This window comes from Amaranthus tricolor, chromosome 12 (assembly GCF_026212465.1).
Source record: "Amaranthus tricolor cultivar Red isolate AtriRed21 chromosome 12, ASM2621246v1, whole genome shotgun sequence".
Lineage (NCBI taxonomy): Eukaryota > Viridiplantae > Streptophyta > Magnoliopsida > Caryophyllales > Amaranthaceae > Amaranthus > Amaranthus tricolor.
Window position 1 is genome coordinate 2455655 of NC_080058.1, and position 13771 is coordinate 2469425.

The 13771-nt window shown below is 30.0% G+C and overlaps 2 protein-coding genes across 2 annotated transcripts; one reads left to right on the plus strand and one right to left on the minus strand.

Moving 5' to 3' along the window:
* Positions 1-901: 901 nt before the first annotated feature.
* Positions 902-4987, plus strand: LOC130796885 (phospholipase A1-Igamma3, chloroplastic-like). Its single transcript, XM_057659305.1, has 2 exons — positions 902-1639; positions 3431-4987. The coding sequence occupies exons 1-2, from the start codon at positions 1140-1142 to the stop codon at positions 4515-4517; spliced, it is 1587 nt and encodes a 528-aa protein (XP_057515288.1). The 5' UTR covers positions 902-1139; the 3' UTR covers positions 4518-4987.
* A 2762-nt stretch (positions 4988-7749) lies between these two features.
* Positions 7750-10211, minus strand: LOC130796800 (uncharacterized). The gene is made up of 2 exons (XM_057659197.1): positions 9524-10211; positions 7750-9265 (listed from the first exon to the last, which is right to left on the minus strand). The coding sequence occupies exons 1-2, from the start codon at positions 9940-9942 to the stop codon at positions 8734-8736; spliced, it is 951 nt and encodes a 316-aa protein (XP_057515180.1). The 5' UTR covers positions 9943-10211; the 3' UTR covers positions 7750-8733.
* Between the last annotated feature and the right edge of the window lie 3560 nt (positions 10212-13771).

Consider the following 13771-nt stretch of genomic DNA (forward strand, 5'->3'; position numbering starts at 1 on the left):
AGTAAAAAACTGATGAGGAGGTAAAGGTGTGGATCTCAAATTTATGTTGAAAAAAAAAAACAAAATAAAGAATAAACCTCAAAATACTTAAGTTAAAGAAATATAGGGTAAATAAAATATTTACCTGATCTTAAAATTATTAACTCCACCAGTAATTTAACCATTATTCTTCTATGATTTTAGTTAAAGTTATCTTTACATACTCTATATATTATAAAAAAAAATTGGGCGACGGCCTTTCTCGCCATACTTAAGTTATTCTACTATGGATAATGTATTAACATTACTTTTTAGTAGTATCTTTAGTCATATATATAAAAAATAAATAATAAATAGCATGATATAATTTAAATGTAGAATAATATATATATATATATATATATATATATATATATATATATATATATATATATATATATATATATATATATATAACATAAAATGCCAAAAGTATAAATACGTTAATAAATGTAGACAACTAGACACAAGAAACAAATTACATTAATAAAACTTTTAAAATTTATCTACTTTTGTCTTGTGTATAATTTGTTGCATTTTAAAATTCTAACAATTATGAATTTTTAAAAATTTTAGAATATGTATAACATGTGACTTTGTTTATTAAGTTGACAAATAATATAACAGAATTTAAAACTACACATGAAATTCAAGTCTTATATCAGTTAAAGTAAGTATCACTTTTTCAGATAAAAACATAAACATAATTTTTTTCCTAACACTTTCGTTCTTTTGTCTAGTTTAATAATCCAAAAAAATATACATTTATATTAAGTGTTAAGACTTTGGACCACAATGAACTTGTTTGCCGTGTTACTTTTTTTCTCTTAAGTTGCTTCTTACATCGTTACTCCAATCCATTATTGTCCCTACTACTACTACAAACTATGACACTGTTGACATAACTACTTCCTAGAAATAAATAATTATAAAATATGAAACATGTGGTACGATATTCTCTTCCTTTCCAATCTTATATAAGAGCTCAAAGCTCTAAATCAACCAAAGAATTTCCACACAATATAATAAAAGTCCTAGAAAAAAGAAAAATATTCATCCTCTAAATTTTCATTTGTCTATAAACTCTTACTCTTACCTAGTATAATTAAGCTCATCCCTTCATGGCATACCCACTTAGTTATCCTCACCTTCCACAAAACATGCTACTAGAGCAACAACTTTGCCATCACCAACTCTTTAATCCATGGCCAAATAATCTTACCAAAATTACAAGTTATTCCTTATTTTCTAGTCGACGTCGATCATCAAAACCTAATAGAATGATTCAAAATGCATTAGTGCAAAGTCGTTTTGAATTATCGGTGGAAGAGAAAAGACAAAAAGAGTTTTTTCTTATGCAGAAGCCTGAACCTCAAGAGGATCCTAGGCTTCTGCGCGAGGTATGGAGAGAAATTCATGGAAAAAATGATTGGGAAGGGATATTAGACCCTATAAACTCCCATCTTCGTCAAGAAATACTACGTTATGGGGAGTTTGCTCAAGCTTGTTATGATTCTTTTGATTTTGATCCTCACTCTATGTACTGTGGATCTTGTAAGTTTGTGACTACTGAATTCTTTGACAAGTTGGAAATGGCTCATTATGGCTATAATATTTGTAGGTATGTGTTAAAAATTCTCAAGAAATTCATTTAGGTTTAATATTGTCATTCCTTTCTCATGCTAGTATTCCTACAAAAAGTTCATTTTGTCATGGGAAAAATTAGAGCCGACCCTAAGATTTAAGAGGCTCAGAATAAAATATTAATTATGGCTCTATACTTACTAAATATGCTATTTTAGTCCCCCTAAGGCTCCAACTATTAAATAATATTAAAGTGTCATTTTTCTAATTTGTTGGATGAGTCAGGAACATAGCCCCCTCTTGCCCCTTATAGGATGGCCATGGGAAAGACTAGAGATTAATCCTTGCACGTAAGAGTAAGGGTAAACTAATACATATGCTAGAAGGTGAAAATCAAATTCCTATCCCAAGTAGAAAGAAAATACACTCAAATACTGGGTTATGATTCTCAGTTCTACAAAAGTTTTTAAAGATAGTAATGCTCATTAAATTCTTGTTAAAATAAGCAGCAAATTAAAATTATATATATATATATATATATATATATATATATATATATATATATATATATATATATATATATATATATATATATATAAGTTTATGTCTTTAAATTACAACAATCGTCAAGATAAAACTATCAGCTTATTTTTAGTGATTATTGTAAATTTATTTTAAATTACAATAATCGCCAAGATAAAACTATCAGCTTAGCTTATATTTAATGGTTGTTGTAAATCTATTTTAAAGGAATAAAAGGAGCACTCTTCCTATTTGATTTTTGATATTCTATTTCTTTAAAAATGAAATTTATGGAGTCTTTGTATGTTTAAAGAAAAAAATACAAAAATCATTTACTAACGGACCATAACAATTAATAATCCAACCTTAGGAAAAGAATTATTCATTTTGTTACTTTTATATAGAATATAATTAAGGCTTGTTTTTTTTATATATAATTGTTTAAATTTACATAAACTTATTCAAACATATTTGTCTTTATATTGCTTATGTATCAAACTTGTTAGACAATATTTGAACTCTTAAAGAGTCTTATTAAAAATTCACTTACTCTTATATATAATTGACCTTATTATTTCTGTAATAACAAATATAAAATAAAACCCAACCATTATTGACTTTTATTTGAATTCATATGAACTTTCTAGCTAGCCCTTATCGCTCTAAAATTATTATTAATTCTTATCTCAAAACATTCCATGTTAATATCAAAATTTAGTTGATTATATAAAATGTTGAAAACTTTTTGAACCAATAACCGAAATAAGCTCTTCATATTGGAGATCTTAAGTGCTGTCTACTCCAACAAAAACAACCCTCTTTAGATAATGGCGTAATGTTACTTGATTATAATGATGATAATTTAGATTTTAGAGAAAGAAAATGGGTCTAATTATATTCCATTGACAACTATGAAGTTAATTGTCATCTTAATTATAATTTGTTAGAGTATATAATATTTTATAGGGCTTTAACTATAAGCTTAAACTTTTGGTCGAGTTGGTTTCTTGATATGGTATCAGAGCCAACATAACAAGAGGTCACAAGTTTGAATCTTACTCACCCCTTGTTTTGTGCTATAAATGAGTCGGGTCTATGTTGCTTCCACGCTTACTCAAAAAGCTTTCGTGATGAAACGTGTTAGAGTGTAATATATTTTGGGTATTAACTATTAGTTTAAATTTTTCGTTGAATTGATTTTTTTAACATAATTATCTTGTTGTTAAAATAATTTAGTTGATGTCACATACAAGGCCTACAAACATTTTATCTAACCTAGCACTCAAATTTTATGCCCTAATTATAGGTACCTTTATGCAACCTCAAACATTAATCTTGAAAGTTTCTTCCAAAAGTCAAGAAGCATTAGGAGTATATGGAGCCCACATGCAAATTGGATGGGTTATGTTGCGGTCACTAGTGATGAAGAAGAGATCAAAAGGCTTGGACGTAGGGACATTCTCATATCATGGCGAGGAACAGTCACATACCTAGAATGGTTGCATGACCTTAAGAATATACTTCGACCAGCCCATTTTAGAGACAACCCTAACGTCCAAATTGAGTCCGGATTTTATGATCTTTACACCACCAAGGAAGAGAATTGTAAGTATTGCTCGTTTTCAGCTCGCGAGCAAGTCTTAGCCGAGGTGAAGCGACTAGTCGAGCAGTTCAAAGGGGAGGAGCTCAGTATAACAATCACCGGGCATAGTTTAGGTGGTGCACTTGCATTACTTAGTGCGTATGATATAGCCGAAATGAGGCTTAATATTGTTCGAGATGATAAGAATCGTACTAAGAAAATACCAGTTTCGGTGTTTTCCTTCGCAAGTCCTAGGGTTGGAAATCTTAAGTTTAAGGAGAGGTGTGATGAGTTAGGAATTAAACAACTTAGAGTGATTAATGTTCATGATAAGGTTCCCACTATGCCTGGCCTTATAGCCAATGAGAAGAATAAGTTACAAAAGTATCTAGAAGACAAGGTACACTTTCCTTGGAGTTATGCCCATGTTGGGACTGAACTTCCTTTGGATCATACCCATTCGCCTTTTCTTAAACCATCTGCAGATATAGGTTGTACCCACAATCTTGAAGCTCATCTACACCTCATTGATGGTTACCATGGTAAAGGAAAAAAATTTAGCCTAGCTACCAAGAGAGATATAGCTCTTGTTAACAAGGACTCCAGCTTTCTTAAATCTGAATACGGGGTCCCTCCTCGATGGAGGCAAGATCTCAACAAGGGTATGGTAAGGAACGCAGAGGGCCGGTGGGTTGTTCCTGAACGAGCTAGAGTCGAGCACCATTCACCCGACACTGCCCACCACTTTGCCCTTGCCATGAAGTTTGCTTATGACCCACATTTTCACTTATCGTTCAATGGCGATCCATGAAGGGGTTTATTAGCTACTCTACAACATCCATGGTTAATTTTGAGATATCATTCAAAAGGCCTTTCGCTTAGGGCCCACCATTTGAAATGTCTTAATATGAAATTCAACCAAAAGGAAATAAAACAAACAAGATGTGACATTGTTTTGGGGTGTACATATATGGTATTAATTGTATGATGCACTTGTTTTGGAACTTTTGTACACCTAAATCATGTGGTTTGTGGTTCTCATCTTAAGGTTGTACGAAATGTCAATGAATACAATGTTGATAACACATTGTTTATTGATGTAACATTGTCAATTTGCACTACAACGTTTGTGGGGCATTTATTTAAGTTGGGTGTTGGGGACCAAGTCATCAACATCAAATTGCTCATGTACGTATATGTATGTCAGGGATGCTGTAAATAGTTTGATGTGAGTTATAAATTGATGCATGTGTATATATATAATACAATTACAATAATTAATTAATTATTTTTTTATGTTAAAATTTGTTTATTGAATATGTTATAGATGGATAACAATTATCAATTTCACAAGGATTACATTTAAATTGTTTATTACATTGTATTTCTTTACGGAAAATGATATAAATTTTATTTTCTGAATATAAAATTATTTTACGATATCAATGAAAATTATACAATAACGATGTAATTAATATTATAATTTCAATGCACATTGCACAAATTTTCACCAAATATTTAATTCTACTGTTAACTTTTTTTTAACAATAATACAACGCTTATATACTCGAAATATCTTATTTTATTAAATGGAAAAAAGGGTATCATTTGTATTTGCCTTTAGACACTCGTACAAACATAGCTTCTGTATCCTATTTAGGAATGTTCATGAGAACTAAGAAAAATAGAATCTTTTGGATGATAAATTTATTATTCTATTGAATAATAATTTTGATGGAAGAATAATGGTGAACATAAACATTAAAAAAATATTAAAAGAACATTAGTGGAAAAAATATTTGGACTACAACTAATAAAAAAATATGTTTATGAAGTTGATGAGAAACACGTGGAAACTATAAGAAATATATAAAAATGTTAAGTTAAAGTTAGTGGAAGATATATGCAGACCATAAACATTATTAAAATACTTTTTATGGGAACAATAAATGAAACACCCCAAAATAACAAATGGAAACTTCTTTCCATTTTTTAATAAAGTTCCCACAATAAATATTCACAAAAATTAAGAAAAATAAAATCTTTTATGTAAAGAATTATATTATAAAATACTTAATTTTTTATTTTTTTTATTGAACACATGTCACTCCAGTATTATTATTTTTTTTCCCTTCAAAAATTCTAGTGGTACAATAGACACCTATCTATATACTAAATGTAATATTCTTAATGACAAATGAGTATAAATATACTATATACCATATTATTCTAAATGACAAACGAGCATCAAATATTTTTTTCTGTCAATATTAATCCAGTTATTCTTCATAGTAAACATGAATATAGTTCTCATCATAAATATATAAATTTAAATATAATATTTAATGATATATACAGAAATTTTCTCTATTTCAAAGTATTTGCAATATTTGTGTTTTTACACAGTCCAATGCACTTATTTAATATCCAATATTTCTCAAAGAGATCGTCTCTAACCAGAATTTGTGTTAAAGTAATTTAGTTTATTTATATAAACCAAATAATAGTTATTGAATTAATGTGTGACGAATTTGCATGAAAAGTCCTAATTTGGACTTTACTAGTACTATCTATAACTACTCCTGAAATTATTTTCCATTGTAAATTAACTATTTTTGTAAAGTAGCTCTAAGCAGCCTTGTATACCAGATTTGTCAAAACCGCAAGGACGACGTATGGAACAAGAGAGTATGGGCGCCCGATAGAGTTGTTCTAACAGCGAAGTACGAGGTTTATCAGTGTATCCAAGCTGTGCACCCTAGCATTCCAGCCTCCAGGAGTCAAGTGGATGTGGATGGAGAATCTTTAGACTACAAGAATGGAGATCAGGTTTCATTTCAACATAATTTACTAAGTGTGATATATTTAGTGACATTTAATTTAAATGTCACTATTTCAAATTTTAATAGTATGTATAGTTGATTTAATAACATTTATTAGACCCTTTAGCAACTTAATAAAAAATCATACTCCCTCCTATTCAGTTCATTAGTCCCAAATCCAAATATGGTCAAGCCACCCTATTAGTCCCAATTCTATTTTTAGTATATATTTTTTACTCTTTTACTCTTACTCACGTTACTTTTTTTACAATTATACATTCATTAAACTCTATCAACTAACCCCTATAAATCCTACATATTCTTAATAAAACACATTAATTACATTTCCCTAATCACCCAAAATTAACCTTTCCCTCCATTTTGTAAACCTAACCCTAGATGTTCTTCATACATATTCTGGCAATCTTTATCTATCTCCATATCAACAAGCACCCTAGAAAACATCATTTCTGTTCATTTGTTCTTCAAAATCTGAGTATTTTCAAATCTGAGTTTGTTCTTCGAAATCTGAGTATTTGTAGATCTGAGTTTTCGATTTTGTGGGTACGTAATTTCTGATGTTCTTGTTATTATGTTCTTCGATTTTTGGTTTGTTGTTGTTGATTTGGTCTTATTTTTTTCCTGTTTTACGATCTGGGTTTGTTCTTGATTATTTTGTGCATTTGTTCTTCAAAATCTAGAGGTTTGTTCTTCGAAATCTGGGTTTGTTGAGGATTTTTTACTTTTTTTTTTCTTTGTTTGTTCAAGATCTGGGTTTGTTCTTGATTTTTTTTTTCGTTTCAGAATCTGGGTTTGTTCCTGATTAATTTGTGCGTTTGTTCTTCGATTTTGTGGGTATGTTCTTTGAAATCTAGCTACGTAATTTGGGTGATTATTTCTGGATCTAATTTTTTTCGAAATATGAGTATTTGTAGATGTAAGTGTTTGTTTTCGATTTTGTGGGTACTTAATTTCTGATGTATTTGTTCGTATGTTCTTTGATTTTTTGGTTTGTTGTTGTTGATTTGGTCTCTTTTTTTCTGTTTCAAGGTCTGGCTTTGTTCTTGATTATTTTGTGCGTTTGTTCTTCAAAATCTGGGGGTTTGTCCTTCAAAATATGGGTTTGTTGTTGAGTTTTTACTTTTTTTTTTCTTTGTTTGTTCAACATCTAGGTTTGTTCTTGATGTTTTTTTCGTTTTAGGATCTGGGTTTGTTCTTGATTATTTTGTGGGTTTGATGAACACCGGTAAGATTCTTGATGATGATAGCCCTAAAAGGGTTGATGATGATTACCCTAATTATCCTGATGAATCTGATGATGACTATGAATCATCTGTTGAGACTAATCCACGTTGGGGTCGAGAACTGGATTCTAAGGGTGAACCTATCTATACTCCAGAACTGGACGATCCTAACCATGTGTATAACTCGATAGATGTTGTATTTGCTGAAAGTGATTGTGAGCAGGAAGAATGGCTTGATAGCCTTGGTCCATTTACAAGTATGTTTATGGTCATTAATTGCATATTTTTCTTGACTAGTAATGAAATGAATTTTTGGGTTGTTGTTTGAATTGATGCATTAATGAATACATGCCCAATAAACTTATGTGAGGGCAAATATTCTGGGCCACATTCATAGCATTATTCTATTCATTTATTGATTTTAGGAGGCTTGGTATTGACACCATATTTGATCTTGGAGGCTACCAATTGCCACTAAAATCAAATGTTTATAAAAATAAGGCCTTAACTTAATGATGAACAAAAATTAAACCTGAGAGTAACTACTAAACAACCACTATTTTGATTTTACTATTATTTCAATACAATTATTTCACAATAAACAACATAAATTTTTATACTTGTTGTTGAATTTGAAACAAATGCTTCCCAAAATATATCCAAAAGCTGTCCAAAAACTGTCCAAAAGTGTGCTTGATTGTTGTGTTGTTGGATCTTTCTTGTTGTCCAAAATGTGCATTCCTCCCTTGCTGCTTTATGTGCTTCTGGCTGTTTGGTTGTTGTTGTCCATGTTGATTCTGCCCTGTGTGACTTCAATTTGTGGTTCACTCAATTGAACATCCCCTTGAAACCCAATCATTTGAACTAATTCATTAATTGTTTCAAAGCTCACCTTAGTTAGCAAGTGTTGAAGTGAATCAACAACCAAGACTTTGTCCACTGACAAATAATCTAGCAATGTTCATTCTCTTGCTTGTTTGGTTTTGTTCATGTGTGGTATGTGGTAGTCAAAACCACCTTTTCTTTTTATGATTTCAATCATGCAAGCTTGTAAGGTAATGAACACAAATCTCAAACACTGAGGATTTAAATTCTCAAATGCCAAATTCACTGTTCTTAATAATTGTCTTATATTGTATGCTGCCTTTTGAAATTGTAATGCTTGAATAGATCTAAAGAAACCAAGATCTAAGACATTCATGTCAGGTGAATTTGGTGGTTGTTGCACAAGTTGGATATTAAATCCATCTTTTGTTGCTTCATCAACAAAATTCTTGTCATTGGGTGCTACATGAGGCTTTGCATTATCTTGTTGAATGATAATGTCTTTTGAAAGTATACTAGGCCATTTAGCACTGATTGTTGGTATGACATTGTTTATGAGCATTGCCCTCATGTGCTCTTTGATGATTGATTGATTTGGTTTAGTTTCTAATTCTCCCTTCCTCCTGAGCTCCTCTTCGTAGGTTCCTGACTTATAAAAGGCCACATACCTATCTTTCCATCAAAAATCACATTACCATTAGATGCATATATTGGTTTTACTACAGCACACATAAACATGATTTTAGGAATAAACCTTTTCAATTGAATTTCCCTATGTAGCTCTACTTCACCCGGAGCAAGATAGTAAGTCTGTGTTTCACGGGTTAGATAGAAATACTTTTCATCTATGTGAATAATGTTATCTTGTGATTTGAATTTATATGCATCAATCATCATAGTAACACTTAGAAATCGCAAAAAATAACCTGTGCAACTTATTTTTTTCAATTTGGGCAGGTTTTAGAGGATTTGTGTGCTTCCTTATGATTTTCTTTTTCTTCCATCTAAATATAGTTGATTGTGATACCCCAATTTGTTTTGCCACTGAATGTTGCGTTGTCTTGAATTCACATTTGATTGCTTTGAATTTTTCATCATCGAATTGAACCTTGTTACTTGGTTCTCTTCCAATCCTCTTATTCCCCAAGTTGATTACTGTTTTGTTGTTGATTTGATTTTGAACTTCCTTCCATAACCTTGTTATGGTTTTCCTACAAAGTTGAAATTCATTAGCTAGTTTGTTGATTGTGCCAAGCTCTGGTCTACCTTTTTTGTTCATGGATGAGAAGAGTTTTTGCATAATTTGGGTTTTTTGATGTGGAGTAACATTTTTTGTTTTACCCATTGTGTTTGTTTTGTGTGCAATTAATAGAGCATATATAGAGGATTTTTGATGGTTCCCTCTCAAATTTTGTTTTGCTTATTTTTGCTTTTCCCTCCTGATTATCTGTTTTCAAATTTGAATATTTTGGAATTTAATTTTTTGATGGTTTCCTCTCAAATTCTGTTTTGCTTATTTTTGCTTGTTTCCTCCCGATTTTCTGTTTTCAAATTTAGATATTTTGGAATTTCATTTTTTGATTGGTCCCTCTCAAATTCTGTTTTGCTTATTTTTGCTTATTCCCTCCTGATTTTCTGTTTTCATATTTGGATGTTTTGGGATTTTGTTTTTTTATGGTTCCCTCTCAAATTCTATTTTTGCTTATTTTTGCTTGTTCCCTTCTGATTTTCTGTTTTCAGATTTGGATGTTTTGGAATTTCATTTTTTGATGGTTCCCTCTCAAATTCTGTTTTGTTTATTTTTGCTTGTTCCCTCCTAATTTTCTGTTTTCAGATTTGGATGTTTTGAAATTTTATTTTTTGATGGTTCCCTCTCAGTAAATCTGTATCAAGTTTTTAGAATTTTTGGACATTTAGATACTTGATGAAACAAAAAGATTTGACAAATGTGGTTGTTTGATTTAATTTTGTGGCCTAATTTTAATGCATTAGTTTATGTTTTGATTTTTTTTCTGAAGTCGATGAAAGAAAAAAAAACGCAATCACATGATCAGCAAAGACTACGACTATCCCGATGTTGTTGAAGAGTTGAAAAAGCTTGGAGAAATTAAGTAGTCGATCCTTATGTAATTTTATTTTTCGTTGTTGGAACTGTTAATTTTAATCAATGGTGAACTATGTAATGTATAAATTCATAAATGTATTAGTCAGGACTTGTATCAGATTTTCAATTTTCAGAATTATGTTTAATTTTCAGAATTTTTTAATTTATTTTCAAATTTTTTTATCCATTTTTAGAAATTAGGAGGCAAAATTAAAATTTTGGAGGGAATCATTAATCTAATAAGGAATCATTAACAATTTACTAATTCATCTTATCTCTCGTATTTAAGTGGTCTCATTTGACTCACCTAAAAATTGGTGAAAAGTCAAATGGGACTAATGGGAGGAATAGGAGGGAGTACTAAAGTTTTTCGAGACATAATATCTAGTGACATTTCTCATAAATGTCACTATAGATTATAGTAACAATTACATATGCCACTAAAGGCCAAATAAAGTCTAATTAAATTATTTTATAGTAAAACTTAAAATAAAAACAAAATATTATTATACTAAAAATATAAATCATTGTCATTTTTTAATGCCATTAAATTCAATGTCCCGAAAAGTTAAATTTTTTGTAGTGTTTCTCTTTTTTTTAGTTGGCTTGTTTTAGATCGTTTTGTTTGAGTTTCTTGTTGTTGAGTCTGTTGCTGACCCCCTGGCTACCCTAATTTAGCGGTTGTTTTAGCATTTTATATTGTTGTGAGGTTCTTGTTTCGTAGCATATGAAGAGTAAGGCAACGAAATCCTTCATAGAAAGTAGGCCTTATTTTCATACTGATATTGTACTATATATTGGTCCCTTGTTTTCTGTAGGTATCGTTTTTTGTTTGGTTGATTTATATAAATTTGCTTTCCAAAAAAACTATTTTTGTAAAAGACCGCCTTTTAGTGAAAAGATGTATGCATTAATTGAGCAATTTAACCCATGTGTGTTGAAAATACTTCTCATGTGAAAAATATTTATCATTAAAATAAGAAAAAATTGTCCAAAATAATTCTACCTATTGCCCATCTTCTATGAATAATCACTGCTATTGATTATTTTAAATAATTCAACTTTTGTATATTATTTGCTGATAACACCCCTTTTCAGATTTTAACCGGTTACTGTAGGTATCTACTAGCCGTAAAACTCATTTTTTCTTCCCCTTTATGCTTCTTTGTTGCTTTAACACTACTCCTCTTTAGTGGAAGGACCCTGTAATTGTGGTGAAAGTTCGGTGTTTGGTTTAGATTAGATACAAATCCAAATCAAACCGAATTTAATTCAGTTTTAGTTTTTTTTTAGTCCAAATCCAAATCATATTTTTTATAATCCAAATTGAATCAAACCGAATTTTAAAATATTAATCCAAATTGAACCGAATAGCACCGAATTGGCCTATTTGACCGAATTGATAGAATTGAACCAAATTAAAATATTTTCCATAATAAGAGTAGTTTATTAGACTTTAAAGAGTTCATAATAAATACACTACAACAAGTTAGAGAGTTAATCAAAAATTCTAAACTTAAAAAGTTCATTACAAATTCCATGAATAATTCCCTACAACATCGAACATATGCATTAATCTCCGAAAAGGCGAAAAGCATCCAAATCTACCGGCATCAACAATATTCTTCAATCAATATGAGAAATGAGAACTGTCAAAATTATAAAAACCATATAAATAATAATCAAAACCAAAGAAAATAATCCAAATACAAACAAACGAAATAATGAAACAAAAAGAGAAAACAAAAACAAAAAATTAAACAAAACATCTTTTAAATACATAAAAATAAATAATAACATAAAAAAAACATAAAAAAACAAAAACAAATTAAAATATGACAATAAAAAAAGAATAAACAAAAACAATCAAAAACAAAAAAAAAAAGACAAAAATGCAGAAAAAGGAAAATAAATAAAATAAAAAAGAGAAATGATGAAGATCAACCTTTGGTCTTCATAAAGATATGATAAAGTAGACTGGATGATGGGAAGAATGAAAATGAAAATGTTATGGTTTTAGAGTGAGAATGGAAAAGCCTCACATGCCTGATGAGTATTATTTTGGTGATTTTAGTTTTTCAATTTTATATATCCCAAAACTGAAATTGAGCCGAACACTGAATTAATCTCAATTCTCAGTCCAAACCAAATCATATTTAAAATATAGTCAAACCAAATTATTTATTTGGTTTGGTTTGATTTGGTTCGGTGTTTAATTTTTCACCAAATTAGTTACACCCCTATCTATAATAGTCGGTTAAAATGTGAAAATGGGTACTGTCAACAAATAATATACAAAGTTAATAGGTGGAATTATTTTAGAAAATTTTTTCTTAAAATAATGGTTGTAGACTTACATATAATATTTGGTGAGTAATCCTCCAAATACCATATGATCTTGAAAGAGTGAACTTCACAACTATGTATGCAAGTCTATGCTCATTATCCGTAGGTTTGTGGGCTCGAGTCCACAGGTACATCATGGACGTGTTTAGACGAGTAGGCACACGAGTTGATTTGTGACAAATTATTACGACCTAATATGGTATTAGAGCCAAAGATGCTTCTTATATGAAGGGTAGGCTTCTTATATGGAGGGTAGTGTTGGAAATGTTTAACATTAAAGGAAAATCTCACATCACTGAAATAGTGGATTGTGAATTGACATAATATTTGGTAACTAATACTTATAATAATCCCTCTTATATGAGACAATCTGACTATAAAAAATGCCTTATAATTTCGAAAAAAATTATCAAAAGTAAGTCCAAAAGATGCCTTATAATTTCGAAAAAAATTATCAAACGCAAGTCCAAAAGCCTATATTTTCTCTTCGGAGTGCAAAAACCTCCAAACAAAAACTTCGTTGTCTCTCAAGAAATTCAAACCTCCGACCACTTAAAAACCTTAAGGGGGTGTTTGACATGTGAAAATGAGAATTTGGGAAATTAAAAGTGGAATTGGAATTGAAAATTAATTGTTGGAAATTGTTAAAATATAATTTAAATCCTTACTTGGTATATGTGAGAATGTGATTAAGAATAAATTATAAATTTACCATTTTATCTTT

What these genes read in the sequence shown, in the direction of transcription:
- LOC130796885 (XM_057659305.1), top strand. Translation starts at nt 1,140, where the DNA reads ATGGCATACCCACTTAGTTATCCTCACCTTCCACAAAACATGCTACTA. An exon ending in TATGGCTATAATATTTGTAG is followed by an intron (nt 1,640 to 3,430) that starts GTATGTGTTAAA and finishes CCCTAATTATAG; the next exon opens with GTACCTTTATGCAACCTCAA.
- LOC130796800 (XM_057659197.1), bottom strand. Translation starts at nt 9,942, where the DNA reads ATGGGTAAAACAAAAAATGTTACTCCACATCAAAAAACCCAAATTATG. An exon ending in GAAAAAAATAAGTTGCACAG is followed by an intron (nt 9,266 to 9,523) that starts GTTATTTTTTGC and finishes ATGGAAAGATAG; the next exon opens with GTATGTGGCCTTTTATAAGT.